Source organism: Triticum dicoccoides, chromosome 2B (assembly GCF_002162155.2).
Source record: "Triticum dicoccoides isolate Atlit2015 ecotype Zavitan chromosome 2B, WEW_v2.0, whole genome shotgun sequence".
NCBI lineage: Eukaryota > Viridiplantae > Streptophyta > Magnoliopsida > Poales > Poaceae > Triticum > Triticum dicoccoides.
This window is the reverse complement of record NC_041383.1, coordinates 773,338,239-773,348,916: the sequence shown is the minus strand read 5'-3', so window position 1 is coordinate 773,348,916 and position 10,678 is coordinate 773,338,239. Positions and strand designations below refer to the sequence as shown.

The 10,678-nt window shown below is 42.9% G+C and overlaps 2 protein-coding genes across 2 annotated transcripts; one reads left to right on the top strand and one right to left on the bottom strand.

The window, feature by feature from the left end:
• Positions 1-1,114: 1,114 nt before the first annotated feature.
• LOC119366201 (exocyst complex component EXO70A1-like) lies at positions 1,115-4,295 on the top strand. Its single transcript, XM_037631892.1, has 2 exons — positions 1,115-1,451; positions 2,459-4,295. Exons 1-2 carry the CDS (start codon positions 1,227-1,229, stop codon positions 3,998-4,000), a joined length of 1,767 nt encoding a protein of 588 aa, XP_037487789.1. The 5' UTR covers positions 1,115-1,226; the 3' UTR covers positions 4,001-4,295.
• A 228-nt stretch (positions 4,296-4,523) lies between these two features.
• Positions 4,524-6,614, bottom strand: LOC119366202 (G-type lectin S-receptor-like serine/threonine-protein kinase At1g11410). Its single transcript, XM_037631893.1, has 6 exons — positions 6,396-6,614; positions 6,046-6,242; positions 5,711-5,921; positions 5,376-5,613; positions 5,143-5,293; positions 4,524-5,038 (listed from the first exon to the last, which is right to left on the bottom strand). The coding sequence occupies exons 1-6, from the start codon at positions 6,445-6,447 to the stop codon at positions 4,751-4,753; spliced, it is 1,137 nt and encodes a 378-aa protein (XP_037487790.1). The 5' UTR covers positions 6,448-6,614; the 3' UTR covers positions 4,524-4,750.
• Positions 6,615-10,678: the final 4,064 nt, after the last annotated feature.

The following is a 10,678-nucleotide window of genomic DNA, read 5'->3' as shown; positions in this document are numbered from 1 at the left end:
TAAGTACCCCACTATGGAAAAGTTTCTGGAAAATTGTGGTGCCTAACAGATATTTGGTCTTCGTGTGGTTAGCTTTCAATAATAAAATCCTCAATAGAGACAACTTGAACAAGAGGAGGGGAGTAGAAGATTTAAGCTGCTTATTTTGCAATGAAAATGAATCTGTTCACCACATGTTCTTTGAATGTGTGGTAGCCAAACAAATTTGGGTTGATGTTGCTGATACTTTTGGTTTCAACTTCCCTAAGAATATGTTTGAATTATCTTCCTTCTGGAACATGAATAACAAGAAAACTGTTGTTAACATTGCCTATGTTGCTACCATTTGGGGCATTTGGACCATGCGTAATGATATTTGCTTTCAGGGCATACCATGGACAAGCACTCGGGCGATCTTGGGGAGGATCATCTCTTCTCTACATCAATGGAAGATCGCCTGGGATGGGAGCTGAGGGCTTGCTCAAAGAGGACCCGGGGCGGCAATGTGCTGAAAGCTCATTCAAGATGATTGTTTCGTGCAGGAGATGGGTCACTATCTGTAGTGCTTGACTGATGATCTCTGATGATGTCCTGCGTGGCAATGATCTTTCTTTCTTAGCTGTTTTGGATTATGGTTAAACTTTGAGCGTTTTTCCGAGCCGGGCTTCTTCTTTTTTGGTTTGCCATCTCTGGTAAACCCGTTCGCTTGTAACAGTCACTGTGACTTGCTTTGCCCCGTTTTAAATAAAAAGTGGGGTGGGGGGAAATCCCTTTTCATCAAAAAAATAATATGAAAAGTCTATTTGAAATCTCTAACAAGACAAATATTTAGCAGCGGAGGAAATAGATCACTACTACTCCCTCCGTTCCTAAATATTTGTCTTTCTAGAGATTTCAATAAGTGACTACATGCGGAGCAAAATGAGTGAATCTACACTCTAAAATATGTCTATATACATCTGTATGTAATAGTCCATTTGAAATCTTCAAAAAGGCAAATATTTAGGAATCGAAGGGAGTATTTATTTATTAGAAACTCCTGCGTTGGATGGGCGTAATTTGAAAACCGGCCTACCATTGGTCTAAGATAAGACGAAGAAACACCAGCAGTCTAGTGGTCCACACAAATGAAAAATGTTCCACTGGCCATCGCTGCGAGCCTGCAAAGTCCGCCCACGTCTCTCGCCGTGTTGACTTTGACTAGTGCACGCGCGTCTTGCGATTTGCTACTGCAAGCACCGGGCGAAATGGCGTCGCAGCCGCCGGGAACCGACGACTCCGTTGCCGACCTCGGCCTCCGGAGGCTGGAGGCCGCCGATGAGGCCGTAAGGAGGTGGGCATCTCGGGGCGCGGCCGTCGAGGACAGCCACGGCGTCTCCTACTCGGCTGGTCTTGTGGCGGCGGTCAAGGACCTCATCTCCCTCCGCTCAGGTGGTGGCCTGTACGCCCGACGCGCCGAAATCGCCTTACAGGTCAGGCTCACTGTCCAGCCTCACTTTTGGTAGTAGATTCATGGAGGAGTACCATTATTCACTAATATATCTGACGCTCAATTTGGCAAATCGAGTATAGCTTCTGACGGTAGAAAGTTCAGAACTGGGAGTCGTATTCTTGTTTCAGCAAAGGCTGTGTTGTATGAGAAAATTACAGTAATGGAGAGACGTCTCTCAAACAAATAAATCTTGAAAAGTAGTTGTGAGATGGGGAAAGCAAATCTGAGAAGAAAATTACTACATGACGCAGCATAAAACTATGATGTCCCAATGATTCAAATATAAATAAAAATTAGCTCGGTAAATAATGTAATTTTGTTAGCTGGCAATATTATTGTCATATTTTTCTCCAGATTTTGTAAGATCTTTCAAAGATGTCAGCCGGGATCTGACTGCGTGCACCGGTGCACAAGAAGCCCCTGCACACTGAGGCATCTCCCTTACTAGAATTCTCAGTCCCGTTATAACATACGTGTTCTTCAATCTATAGGGTTGATTTTAATACTTCCAGTGCTACTATCAGATATTGTGACTTGAACATATGACGAATTTATGTTCATATTTACTTCTTTGACAACATATATATATCATCTTTTTTTTTGAAGGACAGTAGCAGGTGCTCTGCTTTTTCATTAAGTAGGGGGAGAAAAAACTTTACAAGGACAGATTATGGGGCATCCGTTTGCAAGAGCAGTCATGGCTGTACATAAAAGAACATACGACTAAATCTCGCACGCCTCCTGAAGGAGGCTAATGTTTTGTCGGATACTATTGGAGGTGTCCACAACATATATATAATCAGTCAGATAATTGACCTAACACATCTATTTTTTTTCAATACCACAATCTCACTAATGAAGTGTTTCCCTAGAAACTAATCCCACACTTATATCTTGATGCTGATAACACTATGCTAATTCAGCAAAATTTGGTTATTCGGGAGTTATGCAGGAAGTACTTGAGTTAACCGCTTGCTTCCCCTGCAGGCTGCCATGGTACACCTTGAGGACGACTTCCGCCAAGTTCTTACTTCGGGCACATATTTACACCCCCCTAGCAGTCTCCAAGAATCACTGCACGACTGCATTGCCCCCTTTGTGCGATCCTTCTCATTTTCATCAATCCCCAACTTGGAAGATCTAAGCATCTCCTCATTTTCCACAAGTCCTAGTGGTGAGAGCCGAAGTTATGGTACTGGATATAGCAGAGGTCCTGTGTACATGGAGAAAGTGCACATGTATCTGATTGACCCTGAAGCTTCAATCTTGCTAAAGGAGATTGCTGAGCTTATGATCCTTGCTGGCCATGCACCAAACATGTGTCGTGATTACGGAGAAACACGCCACAACATGTTAATGCAATGCCTTTCTCTGCTCGGTGTTCAGATTGAGCAAAAAAGCCACAACAACCCAGCAGCAGCAACTGCTAACGGCGCATGCAGCATGCAGCTATATGAGAAGAATCAGAAAATGTGGATCCAAGCACTCAGAGTCGTTGTCAGCATAGTCCTCCCTGAAGAACGCGACGCTTGCGCTCAGATTTTCGGGTGTGATCATAAGGTGGAGGAGGATTGTTTTGCCAGAGCCACCACACGGTGTACTGGAGAATTGCTCGCAGTTGGAAGTATGATGGCCAGTGTCAAAGTGAATGACCAGCAGTATCATAAAGTTCCCCTACTTCTACAGATGCATGAAGAATTTACAAAGCTTGAACCGAGTATAAGTGGCCTCTTGTCTGGTGATGCCAAGGGTGTGATTAGTGAGCAGGCCAGTATGCTTCTCGGTAAGCTTGGGGAAACCGCATCGAATCTCCTTCTGGAGTTCCTGAATGTATGTTCCAACCTTGGACCATGCCAAAATACAATGCTTGATGGAGATATCCTGCCATTGACACGACATGTCATGGGTTTTGTCGAACAACTTAATGAGTACAGTGACACGAACAATCTTATATTATTACTCGTTGTGGATGAGGAGGAGGAGGACAAAGAGATAACTAAGAGTCCTTGGGAACGCTATATGCTCATGCTGCTCGCACGTTTGCAGGTGAAGGTTGAGGAGAAAGCTGAATCTTACAAGGATGAGCGCCTGAGGTACATTTTCCTGATGAATAATGCAATGCATGTGCTTAAAGGCTCAGGGTCTTCCGATCTGAGTATGTCCGTGTGGGACGATTGGAACCGCCAACAGCTTGTCGTACGGGTGGAACGGTATGCGACAGCTTACCTTCGAGCATCATGGACTGGAGCTTTGTTTCAGTTGAGTGATCAAGCTATGAATACTAACTCGGTGAAAAAAAGCATGAAGAAATTCAATTCGGCACTCCGAGAAATAAGCAGGGTCCAAACGACATGGAAAGTGCCCAACCCTCAACTTAGACAACACTTACGGTTAGTTATATTGCAGCATGTTTTCCCCGCTTATCGCGCACATTTACGAAGGCAATGGCCGGGCTTCCATATGGAGAAGCACGTAAAGTACACTCTTGACGACATAGAGAATCATGTTTTAGACTTGTTTGAAGGTTAAGAAGGATCGACGGTAAGTAGCAGACACACAAATGGAGGTGGATGGTCAATCGTACGTAGCAGAGTATGGCCTATTAGGCCTTATTGTTCATGTACTAGTGTACATGTACATCTGTAATATATTTTGTGTTTATTGATCAAATAATTCAGATTTCAGAGCACCAGACACGGACAAATGCCTATACTGGTGTGGTGTCCATACATATTGCACCGCGACATCATGAGGATCAGGATTTTGTTGTATAAACCGCTGTGTGTTCACTTCATATTGGCCAATAGCCGGACCCGTGGATAAATCACTCCACATTTCTTTCCCTTCTCGTTTTGCCGTCTCACTTTTGTTGTTTTACACTGACTACCACTTTGTTGCACATTTGCAGGCTCCTTCATTCCTTCCATTCATGCCTATTAACATTCCAGTACCGCAGCTCACATCGGCTCAACATAGTCTGCTAGGCCAAACATCACAGTTTACACAGTTTATCCTACAGACAAACAGAATATGCAACAACAAGAAGCTCAAAAATAAAATTATTCCAATCATTTACACAAGTATATACAATCAGTATCCCAAATGTACATACTTCTCACAAATTACAAGATTCATACCTAAAACAAAAGCGCTAGCAATAAGTTTTGAAAAGCACTATAGGTAACAGGAAGGAACAGTCACACTGAAAGACCATCTCTGGCAGTAATCCACAGACACAAACATCAGCAAGCTGAGCCAAGGGCGCACTCCGAAATCTGTCTACCTGCCTTCCAATTCAGTATATGTCAAGTGGTTCCCTGATTCGGTATCTTTGTCGTCTGCAGGAGCTCTTCCGACGAAGAACGCGGCACGCTTCGGAGCGGGAAGCTCGACGTCGCCACACAGCATCCTGAGCACGAGAGGCATGGCCGGCCTGTCGCCTGGCAGCTCCTGCACGCACAGAAGACCCACCTGGATGCACCTGCAGACCTCGTCCTTAGAGTACGTGGTGCCCATCAGCGTGTCGATGAGCTCCGAGGCGCGGCCCTCCTGCCACATGGTCCATGCCTGAAATTGGAGCCAAGCATGGAAGATGGAATGCATGATGATTATTTGTATGTTGTCTTAACATAAAAATGGTGGATTGGAGAAGAAAATGCAGGATGTCTTACGTGGCCCACGAGGTTCATTGACCATTCGTGATCGATGAGGGAGCTGTTCCTACGGCCACACACGATCTCCAGGATCAACACGCCGAAACTGAAGACGTCGGATTTCTCGGAGAATTTTCCCTCCATCGCGTACTCTGGGGCGATATAGCCACTGCATTTCCACATATTTTAACACATTAGCCTGAAGCCATGTTCATTTATACTAGGTGGACAAAAGAGAAAAGGATACTCACTAGGTTCCAACAATTCGGTGAGTAAGGGCTTGACGTTGGTATTCGCCGAAAATTCTAGCCATGCCAAAGTCAGATATCTTGGGGATGAAATCATCATCGAGCAGAACATTGCTCGCTTTGAGGTCCCTATGGATAATTCTCAGTGTGGAATCCTGATGAAGGTAAAGTAATCCTTTTCCGATACCCTGAATAATATTGTACCGCAATTTCCAGCCCAACACTGATCTCTTAGTTTCATCTGATATAAATTTGTCATCAGGTAGACAAGTTCAGTTACAGACTTGCTGCCAAAAGATTCACACTGTCCGAATCTCAAGAACCAAAACAAAACTTACCAAAAATGAATGAGTCAAGGCTGTTGTTAGGCATGTATTCATACACCAGCATCTTCTCTTCTCCATGAACACAGCAGCCAAAAAGCCTAACCAAGTTCCGGTGCTGCAGTTTGGACAGAACAGTCACCTCGTTCTTGAACTCTTCTGATCCCTGGCTCGAGCTGTTCGACAGCCTTTTGATAGCAATCTCTTGACCATCTGGTAGTCTCCCCTGAAAGTATCATCAGCTCATATTGGTCAACTGTGATCTAAAATTCTAAATACATCGCCGAGAATGAAATCAAAGCTCAATCATATCCCTGGAACAAGAGATGCAGAAGTTTTAATTACCCTACCTTGTAAACTGGACCAAATCCACCAGCGCCAAGCTTGTCTCTGAAATTGTTTGTTGCTGAAAGAACTGTGCTGAACTCAATCAAAGGTGAGCTAAGAACATCTCCTTTCAGTGAATTGCTTTCAAATGCGTTTTCGTCTTCAAATGGTTTAGCTTCTTCAATGGCCCTTTGTGGCCTCCCTTGGATCCTCCTTGCGCCTGCAGTTTGGCCAAAAGATTGATGTGAAGCAGTTGATAGCTATTTATGCAAATCGAACTGTCAACTGTTGATCAGGAGAAAAAGAAGAGTAACACGTAAACGAAAAATCATTCAGAAACATGCAAGAAAGAACTTAGAACCCATTGAGTCACCTATTTTCTTGATGATGAACCTCGACACGCATCCAACTACGCAGAAAACCATGATACTAACAGGGAAGTCCGTTCGCACCCTACAATCTGATCAGTCTGGTCTTTATAGCTGGCATAGTGGGATACAAGTCAGGGAGGAAATTGCGCAGTTTTGCGAGCCAAGGCGTTGACAATGCACCATTTTCCCCATCAGAAGCAGTTAGTCAACTAGATGCGGGTGGCGTGATGATTAAAAAACTGTCAGCTCTACATGACCATGGACATGATGGACTTTGCTTGCTTGACACCTCCCATCTGGTCCAACTTCTCGGGCGAGCGCCGCACTTGTCTATGGTATCGCGATTTAAGTACTGCAGGATAAACTGCCTGCCCATGCCACCTGCAAACACGCGGTCTCTGAAGATGTAGGAGTACATAATAAGTGAGAGTTGAATGGCACTGGTTGGTTAAGAAGATGATTCGACAGCCGACAGGGACAAACGCATACAAAATTAACTGCAAACAAATAGTCCTGGATCACTCCAGTCAAACGTGCATATTGTAGCATCCTTGTCACCCTTGGTATGCCGCAACGAAATTGTCAGATTACTGATAGCCCAACGCATGGAACCAACCAGAATACAATTTGAGAAACCATAGCTACGTTGCCTTCACAATGGTGAATTTAAGAAACCAAAGAATTTGAGTATGTGATGGGGAGATCTCTATGGTGGGGGGTCGGGTCATCGAGTCGGCGAGTGGTCGCGGTTGCACGCGGCGGATTCCTACCGTTCATCGTCGGCGAGATACTAGCCACCGGACAGCGGGCCTCGGTGCCGCCCATCGCCCGCCATCACCCCCTCGACCGAGCACAGCGGGCATGTCCCTGTGTAGGTTGACCTGGGTGGACGAGCGCAGCCTGGAAGGGGCGCAAACACCCGAAATCACTAATTAAGTAGTACTCCTTTTAAAGATCACTTCCACCTCCTCAGGTTGAGACAAGTGGCATTGCATGTGCGCCACTTGTCGCAACCTGGCAGCTTTCCCTTTTTTCGTAGATCCGTATATCCAAAACGTTTTTATCTCTTAAATCGTGTGTCCAAATCGCAAACCGTTTTCACTGTTGGATTCCTCGCGTTGAGATCTTCAAAACTAGATCCAATTTTGATAGGTTTTGACGAACTTTTTTCACAAAAAACAGACAAAAAACAACACTGGGAGCACATTTTTCCCTTTTCGAAAGCCGTTTCCGAGGGGCACAGCCATGCATCTCGCGAAAGCTAATTCATGCCTCTTGTGGAAGAAAAACCGTGGCTCTCGCCTAAGAAAATTTTAAGAAAACACGTTATTTTTCATTTCCGAGAGGCACGGCCGTGCCTCTCCCGAAAGCAAATCTGTGCCTCTCGCGGAAGGGAAAAAGATAATACACATTTTTTTCGCTTCGAAGAGGCACGGCCATGGCTCTTACGGAAGCAAATCCATGTCTCTCGCGAAAGCAAAAAACATGTTTTTTTCCGTTTCTAAGAGGCACAGCCATGCCTCTCGTGGGAGCAAAAATAATAATAAGAAAACACGTTTTTTTCCATTTCAAAAGAAAAAACGTGTTTTTTCGTGCAAAAAAAATGAATGAATATTTTCTGTCTAAAAGCTAAGACAGATTGGTGAAAAAACAAAAAAAAAAGGAAAAAACATCTAAAAAGCAAAAAATGTGCGTGGAAATAAAAAAATTAAGAGGGAGTTCCCAGAGCGCGACAAGTGGCAGCGGCTGAGAGCGCACCACTCTCGGTCCACCCCAAGTGACTCTCCTCAATTAGTTCCTCTAGCAAACATGCGTTATGCTTCAGGCGTCGGTTTCAGTTCATTCTGCAAACCGGAGCACACCTACCTTAGCTTTTGGGCTCGCCCATTTATGGGTTTTCTTCTATTTTTAAGGGTTTTTATCAGTTTTGCCATCGGTTGTATAACACTACTAAGTTTTGCCACTAAAAATTTTGACTGCTCAAAAATGCCGTTGTTCTGTTGGACACAACCTCAAAAATACCATTTTTCACCGTAGTCGTCAGGTCAATGGATGTTGACCGAAGGTAGATGACCAAAATACCCTTATCCCATTTGTCAACTCCCCTTTCTCTCTCTTTTGACTTGTGGGCCCATCTGTCAGGGGCGCATGAAAAGAGAAAAATGAAAATTGGCAGTTCGGGGCTTCAAACTCAAAACCACGGCCTGCACGGCGCGAGAGGCATGCCTGGGTGAGGCCTGAACAGCATGAGCCATCCATGGCCCATGCAGATGGCGACTCTGTTACATCAGCTCTCAGAAAAAAAACAGCTGCGTGGTGGCCACGAGCACCTGCTGTCAGTCATGTCACGTTTATTTCCGAATCATGCACTATACAGTACTGTATATCACCTGCACTGCAGTCTGCAGGCCCCTTTCGATTACAAGAGTGCTTCAGCCAGCCAGCTGTAGTTTCTGACGCCGCATGTAGTACGTAGATGCAGCGGCACGTTCAAAACCCTGCGCGTGCATTGCTCCTGCGCTAGCTTCACGGCTGCCTCTCCATCTGCACGATATAAGGGATGTATCTCCTTTCAAAGTAGAATTGTTCTCTAGCTCAGCTGGTTCGCTCTCGCGCCGTGCAGGCCGTGGTTTTGGGTTCGAAGCCCCGAACTGCCAATTTTCATTTTCTCTTTTCTGCGCCCCTGACAGATGGGCCCACAAGTCAAAAGAGAGAGAAAGGGGAGTTGACAAATGGGATAAGGGTATTTTGGTCATCTACCTTCGGTCAACGTCCATTGACCTGATGACTACGGTGAAAAATGGTCTTTTTGAGGTTGTGTCCAACAGAACAATGGCATTTTTGAGTAGTCAAAATTTTTAGTGGCAAAACTGAGTAGTGTTATACAACCGGTGGCAAAACTGATAAAAACCCATTTTTTAAAACTCAAAAAAGGTGTGTGCGAAAGGGTTCGGTGAGGGAACTGCATGAACCATTAGGCCAACTTATTGCTGGTGCATATCATCTTCCTTTCTTAAATTTATACGTCAAGAACATTTTCTAATACACGTTTAACATTTTTAGAATAAAAATTTAACAACTTTTTATGGTGAATTTTTCTATCCACATTTTTAAATACATAAAAACGAGCCTCAATTGGTAGGAGCAGCAAGCTACATACTAATAGTTTGTATTATATGGGCACAGACCAATTGACTTATGAAGTTGAGTTTAATTACGTTGGTAGTCTCTCTTTACGATGGATGTCTCGGTATCATATTAAAATTCAGGATAACTAGATTTCTATATAATGCACAATTTTTCATATGAAGAACAGGTAGGAGATCTCACATGTACGAAATCAAACCAAGGGATCTAGACTAGCATGTCAGATAATCAAATTATATGCCAAAGTACAATGGATAATATTTTATGTTCTTCTATATTATAATAATGGTGTCAATTTAAATCCAAGTACAAAAGCATGCACAGGTTGTCCACCTATTACATTTTCCATGACCTAGAAATTTCTACAAATACGATTACCTAACATATACTAGAAACCACTATTAAGATATTTGTTAGTGTGTATAATTTATAAAATCTCTACCATGATATTCATTACTATTAAAAGAACTACGAACACTTGCCTATATACAATATATACTTTATACAATATTTAAAAACTAATTCAAAGAATTTATTTAAAGTAGAAAAAGATTTTTTGTTATATCTTATAATTTAAACTTTGCACTAATTTTTTTCATTAATATATATTACAACTGCATAACAAGAAATATTGTGACTATTATTTACAAACCAACATTGTCATGCGGCGAACTATGATGTAGAAGCGATTAAAAATTATACCAATTAAAATTATAGTATCCTATAATTAGTTTAAAATAAGTATAAATGTTCGGTATAAAAAGTTAATTTTTTCATATCACTATGATTCTATAAAATGTGATGGACCACCTCTATAATCATTAGTGGCTGCCTCTTGAGACCAAATTGTGAGCACTAATTAAGTTGTCGTATTTGAGGCGGGATTATGTGCACTAATCAAACTGTCATATATGTATTAATGTGTCAATAATGAATTTGGTTAAATGATCTTTTCAACCATGTGAAAATTTCCAAACTTGAACCGAACAGATAGTTGTACAAGTAATGAACCAACTTGTTACAATGTTTGTCTGACAGTAATTAGAAGTATTATATTTGAACGGAGTTGGTCCTAAAATTTCACGGACTCTTATTCACCAATGAACAAAATGTAAATTCACGAACAGTACTTAGAAGA